The 20,941-nt window shown below is 38.3% G+C and overlaps 1 protein-coding gene across 1 annotated transcript; it reads left to right on the forward strand.

Annotated features, from left to right (window-relative positions):
- Positions 1 to 481: 481 nt before the first annotated feature.
- Positions 482 to 16,110, forward strand: LOC137341452 (ectonucleotide pyrophosphatase/phosphodiesterase family member 7-like). Its single transcript, XM_068004564.1, has 7 exons — positions 482 to 725; positions 2,697 to 2,842; positions 3,901 to 4,530; positions 9,991 to 10,216; positions 12,409 to 12,419; positions 13,372 to 13,490; positions 16,089 to 16,110. The coding sequence occupies exons 1-7, from the start codon at positions 482 to 484 to the stop codon at positions 16,108 to 16,110; spliced, it is 1,398 nt and encodes a 465-aa protein (XP_067860665.1).
- The last annotated feature ends 4,831 nt before the right edge of the window (positions 16,111 to 20,941 follow it).

A 20,941-nucleotide genomic window follows, 5' to 3' on the forward strand; every position in this document is an offset into this window, starting at 1 on the left:
CACCCCCCATCACCCGCACCCCACCCCTCCACCCCCCATCACCCGCACCCCACCACCCCACCTCCACCCTTCCAATGAAGCTCAATGCAATTTCAAAGTTTTTTACCTGTCCAACTTGGCTTAAATATTATTGTACAAGTACATTTATATAAGCCTTGCTTTAGAATATTACAAAATAGAATGAAAATCTGCTCAAGTGGCTCTATCCTTTATTATTTGGCAGATAATAAGTTTCCTGTCACGAAGGGATAAGCTATGAAATCCCCTGTGACATAAGACAAATATTAGGTCGCAACAGCTATGATCTCCAGTAGAGCTATCCCAAAGTGAAAACTGTAAGTTGGCTTGTTTTGAAATCTTTTTCTACTATAAAGATTTATTTTAGGATAAGATTAAGCTATATAAGCTCTACTTGTTGATAAGTGAACGTCTCTTTTTTTTTTGTTCCTAGTTGCAGCAGTAACCTGCAGAAGCCATGGGAATGTATTCTGTCCTGTGCCTGGGTCTTTCTCTGTCACTGACAAACAGTTTTCCTTTCTTTGGAGGTCAAGGGAAAAGTCACAACAAACTGCTACTTATTTCCTTTGACGGCTTTCGATGGAATTATGACCAAGATGTTGAAACCCCAAATTTTCAAAATTTAGTCAAAGAAGGTGTAAAGGCAAAATATATCACCCCCTCCTTCGTTACAATAACCTCTCCGTCTCACTTCACACTGATAACAGGTGAGTCCTCTTAAATCAGCATCCTTTCACTACACCTATACCTATTAACTGAATAACTAGATTGCTGCAAAATTGTATTGATTGATGAAAAGTAATGAAAATATTATCTAAATGCTATGCAGCAAAAGCACAGCTATTGAAATTAATGTGTGACCTATGTATAATTGCATATTTTGATATATATTTTAATAAAAGATCTCATGGGATATTTCCTGCAGTTGGGAAAATATTAAGAGTAGTTTCTGGTTAAACATTTGTTGGTTATTCCTCCAATTACAACATTTCTCTGGACGTATACTGAAAATGTTACATCAGATTCTTTTTCCCTTGGCAATTATGCTTTCAAATTGTGGTTTAACTTTCTATGACTGGTCAAGTAACACCTAACTCCATCTCCTACACTAGAGTTTTCTCACTGTATAACCATAGTACTTTTAGCAACCACATATAATGCCTTTCATTAGCAATAATGATCTCCATTTGACACTCACCTACTCAAGCATCAAATCTGTAAATCCAACTCCTTAGCAGGTCTTATCTTCCCTCACTACTTAGTATTACGATCTCCTCCTCAATGTCACAAAAATCAAAGAGCTGACTGCTGTGGTAATACCGATAATCTTGTTCATTTTAAATACGGTAGGGAAACATTTAAAATCAACTTGGATAAAAGAGACTCTTAGTTAAGAGTAACTGTTTTCCCCCCACCCATGTGTAAAATCATTTCCATTTAACTGTAATCTGTATTACAAATTGTAAAGGATCAAAATGCATATTTGTAAAGCATAATTTCAGCCCTAGAATTACTTAGGATCAATTTTCAATGTTTACTATTCCCGCTGATTTGTTAAAAGCTCCACATGGTTTTCACACCTTAGGGAAGATTTCCTTTGTAACTGTGAGTATAAAGAACAGTTTTTACGATTTCACTGCAAATAGCATACAGAGAAAGTCTTTCTTCATCCCTCAAGCCTGTGTCTTCCAGGGTGAGGATGTGTGTGGGGAGTGGGAGTTGGGGGGGGGGGGCGCAGAGGAGGAGGAGGAGAAGAGAGAAAAGAGATTTTAAAAAGTGAGGGAAAGATACAAACTGCTATTTTACCAACATTAGCCCCATCCAGAAGAATATCAGTAGCGACTAATTGAATTTTTGTAATCTATTTTAATACGTTAAATTCAGATCCCACTTATCTTTTTCCCCTTTGGCAAACTGTCTTAGCATTTCACTGTAAAACTCTTTCCTCTTTTAAAAAAACAAACAGCTTATAATTTCTAGGACACAGTTATCTGTTATGTTTTAATTGGAGGTTATGCATAACTATACACAAAAATATCATCACAATACTATCATAAACCAATGCAGTTTAAAGGGAAATATTTTCTGATGAATTTCCACATAACCTTAAACAGGTACTGATGTTACTCAATTCTCCCTTGTGTATTACTTTTTCAAATTGCTGGTCAGTGGCAACATTGGATCAGATATTTTGTGCAAAACCCTTTCTTTAGTAATATGCTAAATCACACATGCTGATAACTGCTTCAATGTGTTACTAGTCACGAGCTGCAACACAAAATGTCAGACACACACTGCTTCAGGCCAGCAGTTAAAAGTATAAACCACAAAGGAGGATTGAGTAACACTAATAAATGTACAGGTATTTCCCTTTTATAATATTCAGGAATGTGTCAATTCAGTAAAAATTGCTTCTTCTTGAACAGAAACTGTGAAAACAGTGCAGGTGTCATGACTAAACGAACCTTTCATCCAAAGAACTTCTGTAAAAAATTTGAATAAAGTAGGTATGTTTACTATTAAACAAATAAGGTAAATAGTTGATAATCACTGTGTAAGTATCAGAACAGTGCTGCAATCCCAACAGATATTATTCATTACATTAACTCAATGGTGGTGAATTTTGATTGGCACATCTGTCAGCATTACAAGAAAACAAGCATCTATTTTCTCTAAAGGAAGATATATAGAGTCTCACGGAGTGATTCACAATATGTGGTTCAATACAACAACTGGACAGAAGAAAGGATATTACCACACGCAGAGTGTCAATGAGTATTGGGACAATGGAAGTCTTCCCATCTGGATCACCGCCCAGCGACAGGTAAACCATAACATTGGAATATTTCAACTAAATCTACGTGAGTGGGAGGGGTACAAGTGCTGGCCGGTAGCAACCTGCGACTTTAATATGGAGCCAGGAGGAGCACAATTAAAACTTATCGTTCCGGTGGCAATCTCCAGCGGCCCCTTTAAGGACTGCTGGTTTGGCTGCCAAGCTCCTGAGAATACTGACTGCAACATGCACGGCAAATGCAGCATCACTAACAAATTTTTCAAAGGGGGCCTCAAACAGGCATGAGGCCACCTATTTGCATATACAAAGGGCCCAATGCCTGTTTCAGGTGCACGCTCTGGATGCCTATGCAAGAGCCTTTACCAAGATGGCGGGTGGCACACTTCCGACGTGGAGCGAGCGCACGCACACACGCCACCCACCATATTGGTCCCTTAGGCACCTGTTTTTTTTAAAAAGCAACCAAAATACTTAAGGGTTGTATCATTAATAATACATGTAGGATGAAAATAACATTTTCATAAGGAAAGTGGACATTTCTGTCATTTTTTAAAAACTCCTTCCTATGAATGAGGCTGCTTTTATACTGCAATTATTGGTGACAGACCAGAAGCTGCAGTATGGGTTCCAGCGAGATATATCCAGATTGCATTGCCCAGCTCCTGCCTGCCTGACTCTCCAAATGTCCTGTCCAGGAGCAACCATACATGTGCAGAAGTCTGCAAGTTAAAGTTAACAGTTTAGTGAGCGGCGAGAGGGTGGGAGTGGGGGAATCCCAGCTCACTAAACATTTAAGTTAAGATCAGGTATATTTAAAAAGTCCAATAGATCCTATGAGCACTTTGTAAACCAAGTTTGACACCACACTGGAATTATTCTCCTGGTAGCGTCAACCCAAAACACAGTGAGACTACCTTCTCCAAGGAGGCTCACATCGCTATTTTCCCTAAAGTTAGGTTAGGTACTGAGTCTAGTTTGCACTGCAAGTTCAGCAGATAAATATGTCCTGAGAAACAGCATCACTGTAAAGATATATAACTGAGACGTTATTCACAGAACATTTTACCCCTATTTTATTTCCAAAGGGTTTAAAGACAGGTTCTGTTCACTTCCCCGGGACCAAAGCCAGCTATGATGGAGAGGATATTTTCCTGAAAAGAGTCGAGCCTCCAAATTACAAGTACAACAATGAAACAGCGTGGAGAGAAAACATTGACATAGTAATGAGGTGGTTCACTCTGGAGGATCTAGATTTCATCACACTGTACTTTGGTGAACCAGACGGAGCTGGCCACAAACACGGACCCGAAACTGAGCAGAGACGAACCATGGTCCGTCAAGTGGACAGAACAGTAGGCTATTTAGTGCAATGCATCGAAAGGTATGGCTTGAAATCCAAACTGAATGTTATCATCACTGCTGATCATGGAATGACAACAGTGCTAAAAGAGCCAGCAGTGGAAGAAATTGTGCTGTCAAGATTCTCCAATTTTTCATTCAAAGACAATGATTTTGAATTACTTGATTATGGACCCACTGCCATGCTTTTACCTAAGGCAGGAAAGGTAGAAAAAGTGTACCAGGCTCTGAAAGGTGCCCATCCTCATCTAAATGTTTATAAAAAGGAAGATTTTCCAAAAAGACTTCGATATTCCAACAATGAAAGAATTCTCCCTATTATCATGTATGGTGATCTCGGTTATGTTATTCATGGGGTGAGTACATAAACAAACAGAACTGGTATAAAATTATTATTCAGGATTTGGAGGGAGCTGGATATTAGATAGGTTACAAGACTATGATGGTCATCAGTCATGGAAAAGGGGACTGCAAAACAGTCAGGGGGAGGGAGCAAATCAAGAAGCTTTCCTTCTTGATCAATATCCAATGACTTCCTACTGGAAAACATTGTCAAGGAGGACAGTCTTGGGCTCAGCTAATGATACCCTCCAATACCCATACCACCACCACCACAGTTTACTTGTGCGGAATGGCCACTCAATCCATTATTTGTACAAGTCACCATCTTCTAGCAAAGGAGGAGACATACAGGAAGGAAGTGGTGGGGTGGTGTAAAGGCAGGGTTAGCATTGTAACAGCATATTAAGTTTGAATACAACACTAGAACAGAAAGGCAGATATTCAAAAACAATTAATAAAGACTTTTATCAAATCAGCAATACCATTGCAGGCAATTCTACATTTCAAAGTTGAATCAGACAACTGAGTGGGGTAAAAAAGACAATAATCACTTTCAATGTTTGTAGTTTGATGGGGAATTAGATCCCTTAATAGGGTTTTGTTTCTCACTTAAATGAGACAACTTTCTACCTGCAGCATAAGTAACAAACAGGTTACAAAGTTTTTGTGACACATGACTTACCCAGGTTTGGTTCCTTTCTCAGCTGTTGCCTTTAGCTGGAACAGCTCCTCCTATGCACATTCACATAAACTGCTGAAACTCAATTTAGTTCTTCTGCTGGGAAGTGACTGACTGACTGACCCCTGAAAGCCCTCTCCTGGAGAATTGAATGAGGGTTTAGGTATCCAACTCCTTGCCTAATACAACAAACAAAAACTTTTAGCTGAATTGTAAGTGCCATTCAACACTACTACTGAGCTTCGTATTCTATCCCATAATTAAACTTAAACATCAGTGTCATTACTCAGCATAAAATATTTTTATGTTACTCTATTTAAAAGGGCAGTATCTTCACAAAGAGTGGCAAACTTTTCATCATTTGTTTACAAACAAGCAATGTGCTAATGAAAGTCACATCACTTCAATGTGGTATTATAGTCACAAAAATGACATATAGCTGTTCTCCCAAACATGAAAAGATATTTGCCAAATACCTTTTGGGAGGCTGCGCCCCTTTAAGGACACTGAGGAAAATAATTATATTCTAAGTATTTAAATAGATTTCTTAAAGTGTGAAAGTCTTTCGTAAACCCCTTACAGAAACAGTTTGTAAGTTATTGACAAATAGAATGCAAATGTTGATACATTTATGGTAATAGATATTAGTACAACACTACAGGACAGCTATGCAGTGACTTGCAAAGCCTTACAGAAAGATGAACTGAAAATGGTTTGAGAAAAATCAGTCATTAAAACCGCTCCCACAGTGTAAAAACAATTGCTGAGGAAAGTATTTTAGAGGATATAGGAAAGTATAATGCAATATTCCTAAGAATATTAACATTGCGGAACAAATTAGGGTTAGCTGAACCACTTCTGGAGTCTCTCTGAGCGTTCTCACTGCCATTCTTGTGTTTGTTTTAGCTTCCAGCTGGCTATGTTTGCAAGTAAAGCCACAGAATCAAAAGTTTTTTTTCATTCTTGGTCAGGGGAAAGGTTTATTACTGGGGTTGGGGTTAGCAAGAATTTTTGGAGTTCCAGGGAGGCAGATAGATTACAATTTCTTACCAGTCTGATGACAGGTTGCATCTGCTTATCTTGGTGATGGTGGTGTTGGACTGACAGGACTGGGAAGAGGGATCTGCATCCAACTGCTGGTGATGTAACAGTGAATTATCAATGATCTAATGAGGGAAATTTGTGTTCTGTGATTGTCTACAGTGCTCACATTTCAGTCCTTGACTTCACAAATTCTACAGGTTGCAGGCCAAGACCTGAATACTCAGTCCTAACAATTCCACCAAGCCAAAGGTTGCAACATTATCATCACATTCCTTTATGACACAATTTCCTTATCTGAGTGACATTTTTTGAAGAGACGAAGCACGTTGTGTCCCCCTGAGGACAAAAAAGGAGTCTCATGTCACTCTTATGCACCTCTTAAAAATTGGCCTAGAGGTCTCTGGTCAGTTGGCCACTTTCTATGTTGGGAAAAAGTCAATGGCATAGGAGGGAAGTAAACAAAAAGTAAAAATTCTGTGTTACGCTCTGAAGATTGCGTCCAGTTCTAGTCTTCATTATCAGGACAACAGTGATACTTCAGAAAGGGAAGAGTCATGATACCTTGAGGAAATGCATATCTCATAAGGTCTGGATTGTAATGGAATGAGTGAGATAATGATTTCTCGTTTTGTGTTCTCCTGCTGATCAGCTTGTTCTGACCTGAATGTGATACAATAGCATAAATACAGCTTAAACAATGACACTTTCATGATAAAGACACTGGATTCTTTATTTAATATATATTCAGCAAATCATAACTACATTTGTTTCTACAGCAACCAGGCTTTCGAGTTCCTTGGTTCCCTCATCATTTAGGTGTAAAGTGCCTTCAGTTCAGAATGTAAAACTGGATACAAATCTATCTCGTGTCATTAATGAGCTGTAGAGGTTAAACTCCATAATTTGTGAGATGTTTGCCATATGTCATTCGATGCCTAATTTCTACATTCAATCCCAGTTGTGCAAGTGAAGATGATCAATACATATTCGTCCAATCCTTCATAATCAAAGTGTGAAAGTTACAGACCTTAGAATTGTCCACGTATCGGTAATAAATGTGTAACTTCAAGTGTAACTCCCCAGCAATAAGTAAAACCCTGAATTGAACATCAGTGAAACTTAAGTCAGATTCTGCCCATATTACACATAGGGGGCAGTTTTCCAAGTTTGCGACGCCCACCGTTCTCCGATATGAGCTGCTGGCAGCCGAGATTTCCTGCTCCCAGTGCATGCTTGGCAAGTCAGCCCCATGTCGTAATTCTGTTTCCTTGTTCAGAATACAAGTAGTATGCTGATGTTACAACAAAATGAAAATGACAGGCTCAGTGAGTAAATGCACCACTTCGTGACACACTGAGCCTTGCTGATGAGGAAGATCCCTGTTCTGTGCTGGTTTTGCTGATCTTGGCCAAAGGCTCAGTGTCCCTGAGGTAAAGGAGGCGAGGGGAAGCAGGATAGGGTTCGGCTATAATGCCACTCCTGCCCCATGACAAAGTAGTCTGCCAACACTCATTGTCTAAACCACTTGGACATTGCACCAGAGGCCTGCAGATGTCCATGGAAATGTAGCTCAGCATGACTCAGTGTTTTCAGGGCAGGAAAGAAACTGGTGGGAAAAAAACGTGAAATGTCTTTTACTAATTTTCTGATGTACCAGTGCTGAGATAAGTGGTCGTACAGATCCAGAAATGATCCCCACCAAAGAAATGATAAATAACCTATCATTTTTTTGATGCATGTAATTTTCATCTAATTACTAGTCGACCTATCATCACATCACAAGCCTAAGTGTAGTCTTCAGATGAAATGGGGTTAAAGGCCAGGCAGTATTTGTACCAAGGCACAAAGGAGTAATTTTGTCCTCATTTTAAAGCTGTGGCTTCTGTCCTTATTTTATAAATTACTATGCCCACAGTGACAACGGAAATTGCCTATGCAAACTTGTCATACTATAATTACACTCTCCCACCAGTGGTGGTGCTCCAGCACTTCTGGGGAGATTGTATAGTAAAGTTAGAGAGGTAATTTCTATTATAAATATGGACATAGTAAATTATAGTGGAAAAAGATGACAGGAAGTGTGTCCAGATATAAAATTTTATTATATTATTGATATTCTGTGCTTATTCTGCAAATGGTGAAAAGCAGTTGGCAGACAGTCCATTGCATTTTACTACCTGGTTACATTCACCAACTGCTTGAAAGCAAGTTGGTTACATACACTTGAACCATACTCAAATGGACCATTGCTTTTTGGAATCCTGATGTATGTAGCAAAAATAGAAAATGATCATTATGAAACTTGAGACAATGGGATTCTTGAAGTCTTGTTGTGCCATTGTTCCCTAATAGTCCTCCATTTTTTAGATCCTATATAAGCACAAAGACACAGGTGATTTACGACCATGTTGTGGAGTAGCACAGTGAAGATCCCTTAACCTACTACTGTGTGCCATATGTAAGCTTCTTGCTCATCACCGTAACCCTTCAAATCAAACTGGCAGGTGTCAATATTGCCTCATGTACCAACTCTTATTTATGAAATGGTTTGCCACATGCAACCAATCATATTTAAAGCAGCTCTGATATCCTGTTTGCAGATTGTACATTAGTGAGATTATGTTGTTATTACATAATGATGGCATTTGAGTTGCCTTATGTGAGGTGTTGATACACAGAATTCAGGGAGAGCAACCCAGTAACACTGAAATCTGTTTAATCAATATCAAGCTGGGACGTGCACAAGATATTAATATATTGATATTAAAAACAAAGTATTGGCATCAAAATTGAAAATGGTTTACACATCAAACTAAAAAACACTTTACTCACATATTATCTATAATTCTCCCTAATTTTTGACTTCAATTGTGTCCATCATCAAATCAAATAGAAATTAAAATGGTTCCTGGAGCTTGTTGCACAATTTTCCTTGAAAATGTCATTAGAATCCATGACATGATAATTTTTTTTTATTCGTTCATGGCATGTGGGCGTCGCTGGTGAGGCCGGCATTTATTGCCCATCCCTAATTGCCCTTCATAAAAACACTCAACTGGAACTGTATTCTTTTTTATCTGTGAGAGAGGGGCACAAAGAAGCTGCACGGAAACCACAAAGAGTCCTTACTCTTACCACCTGAAAGTAATTGGCTTGTCTCCCGCCTCCAACAATTGTGTCAAAGTTTTCAGCCCCATAGTTGAACGAAACTAGAAACACAATCGTCACTGTTAGGTTTTGCAAGAATATAGGACCTGGTTCCATTATCTCTTTAAGGTTAATAATTCTTTCATAATTAAGCATTTTAGTTTTTTTTACACAGAGAACAGAAACACTATAAGTGAATACAGTAATTAGGCTGCAAATTTTAGATTAGTTTGCATTTGCCGTTACTGGAATTTTTTATATAAGCCATGATGCTCCTTCACACCAAACTTCATATCATTTTAGTCTGAGTCACATGGTGCCTCTGTGATTCCATTTTGTTTGATATTTGACTCATTTCCCTTCTGTGCTGCTAAACTTATTTCTCTAGTATATTGATTCTTATATTCTAAATATAAAATAAATAAGATTGTATTACTTCTTGAAGCACATCTGGGGTTTAGAGGCACTGATAAACTACGAGTGTGTTATGCTTGCAGTTTATGGTATCTGAACTCCATGGCGTGTAACATTCTCTCAATATCCTCTCTTGCATCCTACCTGGGGTACCATATTGATATTTTTTTCTCCCTTTTTCTTCCGTCAGAGATACAAATTTCAGTTTAACAAAGGTGAGCATGGGTTTGATAATGAGCATATGGATATGAAAATGATTTTTCGTGCATTTGGTCCGGATTTCAAGAAGAATTACTTGGCCGAGCCATTCGATAGTGTGAACATTTATTCACTAATGTGTAAACTTCTGAGCATCTATCCTGAGCCAAACAATGGAACATTGAAATATACTCAGGAAATGTTGAGCTACTACGAGAGCAACAACGATGGTAAGGAACAACTCCAAAAGAATAAGCTCAACCTTACTCTTTTGATAATAAACATTATAGAACAATGAAATAAGGGCAGAAAACATAAATATTAAAAGAAAGACTTGGATTTATATAGCGCCTTTCAAGACCTCAGGACATCCCAAAGCTCTTTACAGCCAATTAATTACTTTTGAAGTGTAGGCACTGTTGTAGGAAACACAGCAGGCAATTTGTGCAGAGGAAGGTCCCACAAACAGCAATGCGATAATGACCAGATAATGTTTTTAGTGATGTTGGTTGAGGGATAAATATCGCCCTGGAGAACTCCCCCGTTCATTTTCAAATTAGTGCCACAGGATCTTTTATGTTCACCTGAGAGGGCACATGGGACCTTGGTTTAATGTCTCATCCAAAAGGTGGCACCTCTGACAGTGCAGCACTCCCTCCGTACTGCATTGAAGTATCAGCCCAGATTATGTGTTCAAGTCTCTAGAGTGGGGCTTCTGACTCAGAGGCAAGAGTGCTACAACTGAACCAAGGCTGACACTATTGCATTGGCAAATCAAATTGGTAAGTGTGTTAAATAATGTTTACAGTAAGTAATGTACTTGAGTTTCAGAACAAATAAAACCATCAGTCGGGGCAGGAAATAGGGTGGGGAAAGGCAGAGAGAAAATGATTTATTGACCAAAATAGGGAACAAGGCTCAGGTCATGCATCCACAATCTTTTCTATAGTTAGAATACATTTATCTTCCTTCATCTCTCTGCATAACTCAATAATCCAAAACCTGGAACTGTCCCTCTTATCATTCTCTGGATCCTTTACATTAGTATAGTGACCATTGCTGAATGTGATAGTCCATTTGTGATTTTGGTGATATTTTCGTCACTGCTGTGGCACTGCAGTAACGACAATAACGTGCATTTATATAGCACCATTAATGGTTCAAATACCAACAGTAGAAGAGTTAGATAAGGTTACTGAAGGCATGGTTGAAAAGATAGGTTTTAAGATGGCTTTTCGAGAGACATCATGAGGTAGAGTGGTTAAAGAACCTCCAGACAAAAACAATGCTTTGGAGGAATCTATAGATGAGGATTTAAAATTCAAAGGGTGGAGGAACAGCAAGCCAATAAAGGTCAGTGAAGAACAGGGTGATGCGGTGCAATAGAGTTTTGGACAAGTTGGAGCCTGTGGAGGTCAGAGTCCAGAAGAGCATTGGAGAAGTAAAATCTATAAGGAACTAAAGTGTGGATAAGGATTTCAATAGCAGTAGAGTGGAGGCGGGCAATATTGTGGAGGTGGATGTAAGCTGCCTTAGTGATGGATAGGGTGTGAAGTTTGAAGCTAAGCTGTGGGTCAAAAAAGGCACCAACGTTTTTTTTTATTCGTTCATAGGATGTGGGCGTCGCTGGCAAGGCCAGCATTTATTGCCCATCCCTAATTGCCCTTGGGAAGGTGGTGGTGAGCCGCCTTCTTGAACCGCTGCAGTCCGTGTGGTGAAGGTTCTCTCATAGTGCTGATAGGTAGGGAGTCCCAGAATTTTGACCCAGTGACGACGAAGGAACGGCGATATATTTCCAAGTCGGGATGGTGTGTGACTTGGAGGGGAACGTGCAGGTGGTGTTGTTTCCATGTGCCTGCTGCCCTGTCCTTCTAGGTGGTAGAAGTGGCGGATTTGGGAGGTGCTGTCGAAGAAGCCTTGGCGAGTTGCTGCAGTGCATCCTGTAGATGGTACACACTGCAGCCACAGTGCACCTTTGGTGAAGGGAGTGAATGTTTAGGGTGGTGGATGGGGTGCCAATCAAGCGGGCTGCTTTGTCCTGGATGGTGTTGAGCTTCTTGAGTGCTGTTGGAGCTGCACTCATCCAGGCAAGTAGAGAGTATTCCATCACACTCCTGACTTGTGCCTTGTAGATGGTGGAAAGGCTTTGGGGAGTCAGGAGGTGAGTCACTCGCCACAGAATACCCAGCCTCTGATCTGCTCCTGTAAGTTACACACCATTTAGTTCAGCCTGAGTGATGGAGTTGGTGGCAAGGGTCAGGAGACTTAAGCAGGAGGAGAATAAGGTAGCTCCAATCGACACAGTCTTCATTAGAAATGAGGCTCACCACAATGTGTCATTGGACAGGCATTCTGACAATGCAGAGGTAGTTTTGGAGTCACATGTCATGGTGAATAGAGCTGGGTGCAGTCACCAAATATGTCCACTGGCCCCATTCATCTGGATGTCACTGTGGGACAATATTACATTCTGTGGATGAATTTAAAATGCACATCTGTTTTATGACTCAACTTGTTTAATATACCCCTCATTTTGTAATTATATTCCCTATCTCTAGTAGCAATATGCATCACCTTTTTTTCCTTACATATTAAATCCCATTTACAAGATTTGATAGATTTTGTTTATTCTGCTTTTCCTAAAATCTCACCTTTCCACACAGCCTAGTGCCCTCTGCAAATTCAGATATTCTAGTTTTAATTCACTCATCAAGATCATTTTAAACATTGTGTGAAAAGCAGCATCCCTGATAGATCTCAAGGACACTCTGGTCACAGAACTCCAGGGTACTCTTCCCATCACAGATACAGTTAGGACGATCATTGATCACTTCCTTTGTTACTTATTATTTAGCCAATTTATTATTCAATTTACTGCTCCCTTCTCCAAGAGATTTCACTGTTTTAAGTTTCTTGTATCTTTATCAAATGCTTTCTGAAATATATATTTATTCTACACACATACACAAACAGTATATCTATGTGTCTGAAGCATTACCATCATACTTCAATTCTATTATGTCACACCCAATAAGAATGCTAATAAATTTATTCAGCATGACCTGCTGTTGGTAAATCCAGTGACTCCAAATTATTATATTTATTCCTGTTAAATTCCCTTGAAGTTCTTCCTTTATATTTTTCTTCTATGGATATCAAACTAACAAGCTATTAAATTACAATGTGTTTTCTTTTCTTTTGCCACACACATACATTCAATGAGGCGCATAAGATTCCTGCCACAATTCATGATACGTCTAGCCTTATTTCATTAAATGGTTGTATGAGTATTCCAATGTGCACTTGATGCCTTATGCATATTCAGGTACTTCAGTTCTTTTTAATATCCTGTTTTCTCCTTTCAGTCTCCAAGGATAAATCAACATTATTTCAAGTGCTTGTGGGTTTAACAGCAGTTGTTGGTTTGCTGGTTCTGGTTGCTCTTATTGTTGCAATTCATTCCTTATGCATACGAAGAAAGAGCAACACACAGTAAGTATCTCAGTGTTCTTGCAAAAGAAAAAACAGGAATTGAGATTACTTTTTAAAATCAGAAAGCCACAAACAAAATAGTAGCTTTAGCCTAGGCCTATGTACTTTCATTGCAGCATTGTTCCCAAAACAGCTCTTCTCTGTTGCCCCCAAAACACCATTTGCCTTTTACCTCTTCCCTTCTCCAGGCTGCTGCACCTCTCCCAAAGCAACATGACAAAAGAGGACAGTGGAAAATACCAAGTTTATTCCCTCACAAGAAAGTTCTTCGTGACTCACAGCTTAGTAATTTATCAGTTGAGAGATCAAGTTAAATTCTCCGTCGTCATGTATCCTATTTACTTCATTTCCATTTGCTCAATGGAACAGTTCTTTTATTTTCAGAACTCATTTGCTAGAGTGACAGTTTCATTTGTGGGTTCACAGATTTCAAGTGGTGTCATTCAGCACAAAGAGTAATTTCCAAACAATTAAGGTGAAATCAGTACTCACATGTACTGAGTGTAACATGTTTTTCTCATCTTCAGTATCACAATGTAATTACTTCAGAATGTTTTGGTTCATTATCTTAGACTTTAATCATCTGTTATAAGATTAAAAGGCACCTTTTTCATGAAAAAGTGTTTGCAACCAGAAAAATGGTTAGCAAACACACAGCAGGATGATGTAGATGGCATTAAAATGCACCATGTCCCTTGCAAGTTACATCATTATGATGAAAATGACCGAGATTTTTTTTGCTTCCCCAAATTAAATAGATTTGCTACACAAATTTTATCTCAGTAAAGTGGTTAATGGCTGTTTCACATTTCATGCCAATCAAAAAAAAAATCATACAGATGGAACATAAGACATAAGATAATCAGTTTGAATAGCGCACAGCCCTAGCTTTGACTGAGAACTGACAAGACACCAATAGTGACACGCACATTTTGACCAGTAAGGTTGTGTGAAGATTATGTGTCCTTGCACTAAATAGTAGAATTAAATATTCTCATGATCAGTACTTCCTTGCTTTTTACTGACGTGTTTTTTTATAAATGGATATTTTTGCTTAGTGCTAATCACCTGCTGGAATTAAGTTGAGGGGAAACCCTGAGTGACAGTTGTAATAATGATACATATCCTAGGCTAATGATGCATAGTTACTGAGGTTCTGCCCTTCACTCAATCTGACCAGGTCATACTAGTCACAAATTGTGGTGCTCCAGCATAATTTAACTGATTGCCACTTCATGTGTACAGGGACACATACACTATTTCACATGTACTTGCCTGTTGATGCCCAGCAACATTCCATGTTTTGGAGGAAACTGAAGCAATTAGTGTGCAAAGCCCAATTCATCCACCAAATGGATACTGAATCTACTTAGTACGAGTCACTCTGCAGGGGACGTATACAAGTACAGTTGTAGATGTATATGGAGCAATTTTAATGTCATTCCTTTCAGGAACACTCCACCAGCTCTGACTATTATAATGAGCTTACACAGTACCTACTTGGCTACGTTTCAGTAGAGGCACAGCAACCAGATCAAGTGCTATTCAGTTGCTAAACATTTTGTCCTAAATGAAAATCACTATGGGAATAAATACAATGTGAAAATCATAGGTCAACACAAAGATTTATTCATTTCTCCCACATTGCGTAGTTCTTAAAAAAAAAATCAGAGGCCCAACACCTAGATGTTTACTATCGCCAGTCTCTCTGCCAGTCCAATTTGCTGGCCTTCTGTCAATTCTCAGGTACCAGACTGTGCATCATATACATACTGACATGGATGCTCTGCCTACATTAAACTGTTCCAGGATCCCACTGTAACCTAGTGGCTTAGCACTGTAGTAGTGCTGTGCTGGCTTCAGTATAATAATCGCAACTCATGGAATATCTCAAGCTAGCTAAGCATTTAATTATGGATGGGGTGGGGAGAAGGAAGAGGAGAATTTGGGATAATTTGTGTGGCTGTGCTTTGTATAGAAGTCAACAATCATGGGTTACCCAACCTTTAAGTCGGAGGCAGATTATGAAACAAAAGGCTATAAAAAAAGATTAATTGTGAAAATAAATTGTAAGAGTTGTTTATAATACAGAAATTACCTTTTCTCATTTCAGAGTACAAGATGAAAAACTGAATCAAGACATGACATTATCTTCAATACACTTTTAACTTGCAAAGTCCAATAGATAACTGTCAGCCTGTGCTGAGGATGGATGATATGTTCACCTTAAATACTTTGTTGCTCTTCAGTGTTATCATAAAGGATAATGACTGCTTTATACCATTTATTACATCTGTAAATTAAATCCAAAATTAAATTTAATCTATAGTACTACCTATCTATTGGCAGATGATCGTTCCATATATCTATTTATTGTTGATTGATGGATATAAACTGCACAGTAATTTGAATGGAATAATGGTAACACTTCAAATTACTATGTTTAGTATTTGAACAGGCTGTTTACAAATACCTATTTCCAGGACCATTTTTCACTTTTGTCATCATGTTATGTTTGTGAATGTCTATCTATACAAACCTACAGAGACACTAAGTGATTATCATTTAAATTTACCATCTATTTCTTTCACTTCACAGTCTAAGTTCAAAAGCTGCATAGAAAGAATGGCTTGGAACTCCAGCAGTAAAATTTTGTAATTCTATTTGGAACCAAATTTCAGTCTCAATTCCATATTCGATTTTTGCCAGCTCTCAGCCAGGCCTCCAATCTCACCCTGATTATTGGATCCTATGAAACAGTACAGTTGAAGCTGTTTACGCTGAGGAAGTGTATGGTGCAGACCATTCACCTCCCCACCCTACTCTGGTTGAAGAGGAGACAGACAGAAGTCAGCCAAAAGTAATTTAGAAAATAGCTATAACACAGAAATCAGATAAATTCTTCTCTCCAATGGAGTACTGTGAAAATATGCATATTACTCAAATTGGAACGAACAATGTACTTACCAAAGACTTACCAATTTTTTTTAAAAACTCATTTGTACTACTTCTAACCCCATTGTCAACAATCATTCACTTACTTATCACAGAAATATGACCATTACACAATCAAAATTAAACTACACAAGTCATGGGTTCACGTATGTACGCATTTCATCTTTCAAACTGCCACACTGTTTAATTGTATTTCTTACAGAACATGGGTGAACATCTTACATATGTCAATGCAAAATTGCAAATTGTAACAAAATCTAGCAATAAAACCTATATTTTTAAGAAAAAACTATTGAACAGATTAGTTTGTTTATTCTCACTGTCAAATATTTTGTTTCTCATCTGTTTCTGTCAGTCAGACTCTAAAATGGATCAAAAGCCATCTTGAGGTACATTTAAATGTGAACATATTTGAGGTAGATTGGATATGTAAAAATAAGTATTGATTTGCAGAATTTTCCAAGATATTATGGGTTAGTGTATTCTCAGATAAGAAAACTTCTTTACCTATTCTACCAGTTCCACCTTAAAGAAAATTAGAAGGGAGGCACAACAAACTACAGTACATCAAAGTCCCCAAAGCTCAGGTTTGTCTCCTGGCTTTAGCACTGGACCATCTGAAGGTAATGGGTTGTGCATTTTATTTTTAGTTCAAATTAATTTTATTACTGCAACAAAATTTCAGGCTTTTAAAAAATAACAAAAAGAAACAAAATCTCACTCAGAATTTGGGTCTTCCTGTCAGTTTCTAAATAAAGTCAGTATTCATTAGTGAAAATATTACATCCACTACCATGGGGCACAATGCTCATTTGACAGTCCATAGTTAGTAGATTTTTTTTTTAAGCATGACACCCCCAGACCACAAGAAACAATGACAACTGTGACGTGATTTTTACTTCATAGGAGTAAGGTTGATTATTACTGCATGCTCTTCACTCTCAGAACTAAGAAGTAATTGAAGGGATACATAGCCCAAGTATTTTATAGATCAAGGATTTGATAGAGGGTCTAAATATTTTATAATGTAAAGAACTGGGAATAAGGTTTTGGGGAGGAAAGAACAATGTTAATTGCTTCTTAAGTGAGTTTTGTAAAGTGGTAGGGAAACAGTATTACAAATATTCTATCTGTGAGGCCTGTATCCTTCAATGTCAGTAAGGTTTGTAAAATTTCAATGTGTCAGTCAATTGATAGATAACTTCATTAAATTTACTGTATTACAGTAATGGAAGAATCACTGATACACTGAGGTGCATTGGAACTGATGTAAACATCAGAAAGTGCACTTCAACCCCAGACTAACTGAGCAACGGGATGCGAGATCTAGCCTGGTCTGAATAAATTCCCATAAATGAGGAACACTTCAATAAATGCAGAGTCGAGTAAAGGAAGACTGCAGATTGACAAAGGGTTTTCTTTCATAACTCTGTAGCTGCACTATGACTACTTGTATAATCTACTCCAAGATATTGACTAGGAAGTGTAAAACAAAATGGTACTTGTGTGTGCTACTGTAGACTTGCACCCATTCATAGCAATGCCAAAGTTGTCAAAATTCTTTCTACAAAATGGTTATAATCTATACATTATAGAAATGAAAATTATGACTGCAGGAACACAACAGAATGATTTAACTTTATCTGTGCAGGCATCTGCACATTGTATAGACTGTAAATTTAAACATGTTTCTTTACAAGGTCTTTGGTTGTGTCACTGGAAAACTTCCCATTTCTTTAAATGGAAAATAATTGTTAAAAAAGGATTACATTTGCAACTACAAGTATAATGGTTAATATATCTAAAACACTACTTCCCATAATTTAAATTTAAGTAACATGAACATTGTATTGCCTTAGCAACAATAGCCATACATTGAATTATTAAATAACCTTCAAAGAGTGAACAGTTGCAAACTAAAGAGAGTAAAGTCTGAGCTGTTCTTCCATATCTCCTTCTGACATGTCACCAAAAGTTTCCTTCTTTTCTTTCATTAACTTGAAGATCGCAGCCAGCTGTTCTCGCTGGATCCTGTAATAGAAATCAGAATGCGCAATTGAGATAGATATCTGTGAAGAATGATGCAAACTAAAATTATATTATCTATTGTTTACTTCATCATGAAGCCTTTGGTTCTCAGGTAGCAGCAACTTAATGAAATGTTTTATGTTTGCCTGAAAGTGCTCTGCGTTTAGTTCTGAAAGCTCCAACTCATCTGTCCTTCTGTGGTAACTGCTTAGAACCACATAATAGGCTTGTAATAAACTATCAACCATGAGAGGCGCGAGTATTCCAGAATCTTTGCAAATCCATTATATGAAGCACGCTCTTTAAAAATTCTACTAAGTGTTATTGTAAGGATTGCGGTGAACTTGTGGTACTGACATATGTTGGCCACTTTACCAGTAGGAATTTTTGTTTTACAGCACAAAATTTGCTGACAACACAGGCATTTTAAATAAACTACATTGCAGTATCTGTAGTGAAGTAGAAGAAGTGAAAATAGGGTGTAGACCGTAAACTCAGGCTCATCTGATTCAACAACATCCCATTGCAATAGAAGCTGGTTATGTTTTTTCCACTTTAGCAACACATTGCACTCAGGTATTGCACTCAGAATGGTGCGTGTTCATGAGTGCCATTTTACTTCAAGATGCAAAATTATGCAATTTACCTCGCCTCTAATCTTCAATTTGTACAGGACTTTTAAAAAAGCATACCAAAAGGTTAGCGTTATTTTCAACTATGATCTCACAAAGAAATAACTTGTATTTATATAGCAGCGGTAACCAGCTCAGGACAACCCAAAACACTTTACAGCCAATGAAATACTTTAAGTGTAGTCACTGTTGTAATGTAGGAAACAGCAGCCAAATTGCACATTATGGGACCTTGCAATGACCAGATAATGTGTTTTAGTGATGTTGGTTGAGGGATATTGTCCAGGATATCCAGGGAAATCTTTCCTGCTCTTCTTCCATACAGTGCCAGGAGATCTTTATGTCCAGCTGAGGGCAGTCGGTGCCTCGGTTCAACATCTCAGCCAACACCTCCGACAGTGCAGCACTCCCTCGGCACTGCATTGAAGTGTCAGCCTAGATTTTGTGCTCAAGTCCCTAGATTGGAACTTGAACCCACAACCTTCTGACTCAGACGAGAGATATAAAATGTAACACGTACCCAGGCACTGATTGTCCTATCCTTAAGGCATCCAATTGCAATAAACCCAAAGTCTGTCATTTTCAACAACTGGCATCATCCCAAGGGTTAACAAATTTTTTTTAATGGATTATTCTATTTAACCATCACCTTCCTTGTTCTGGCTGACAATGGCAGTGACCGAATTAGGATACTACCCTCTCAACATTCAATGACAATATATTGGGTAAGAAATAAATAATTTGGGTAAGAAACAACTGAGAATTTCATTAAGATTTCCCCCCCAAGAAATTGGCTTAGTCCCCATCATAGTTACAACAACTTGCATTTGTGTAGTGCTTTTAATGTAGTAACACATCAAGGTGCTTCACAGGCTAGTTATCAAACAAAATTTGACACTGAGCCACATGAGATATTGGGATAGGTGACCAAAAGCTTGGTCAAAGAGGTAGGTTTTAAGGAGGGTCTTAAAGGAGAAGTTTAGGTAGGGAATTCCAGCAATTAGGGCCTAGGCAGCTGAAGGCACAGCTGCCAATGGTGGAGCAATGAAAATCGGCGATGCACAAGAGGTCAGAATTGAAGCACAGATTTCGGAACGTTGTAGGGCTGGAGGCGGTTACAAAGATAGGGAGGGGTGAGGCTAGGGAGGGATTTGAAAACAAAGTGAGAATTTTAAGAGGTGTTGCCAGACCAGGAGCCAATGTTGGTCAGTGGGCACAAGGGTGCAAAGCTACAATGGAAGCTCCCATCACATGGTTCACAAGTCGACTTAAATATTTGAATGGTGAAAGCTAGCATTTGAAGTTTTGCATCAGATGGAAAACTACGTTTCACTACAATGTTAAAGGCTTGAGTTGGGAGCTACCACCCACCAAAATTCAGAATGAGCCTTCCTTTTGGGAAATCTTAACCTTCTCAATTTGCTTCCCATTTTTTTGCAATTTCTCCCCATTATTTGAGGAGTTCAACCTAGGCTAAGTGTTGCGATAACCAATTATATTAAGCTGTCCAGGTAGAATTAACAAATCCTGTATAGTTGCTAAGATGTCTTTTCCCTTGGATAATAACAGCTTCTAATTCATTGTCCAAATGAAGTTATAATCATTTGTCACAAGAATGTTTTACTTCATCTAATAATTTGGAAAATGTTACCAAGTGCAAGATGAAGGCAAAATATTCCAAAGACAGCTCAATGTACAGAGCACCTCATTGTAGTAGTGAATCCAATGTAGTCCCCTCAATTTCCAATTTAATGGCTTGTGTGTGGAGTGGGGGGTGGGAAAAAAGGGTCTTGCAAATGTCACTACATGTTTGATAGGATCATAGTGAATCCAGTG

Source organism: Heptranchias perlo, chromosome 23, assembly GCF_035084215.1.
Source record: "Heptranchias perlo isolate sHepPer1 chromosome 23, sHepPer1.hap1, whole genome shotgun sequence".
Taxonomy (NCBI): domain Eukaryota; kingdom Metazoa; phylum Chordata; class Chondrichthyes; order Hexanchiformes; family Hexanchidae; genus Heptranchias; species Heptranchias perlo.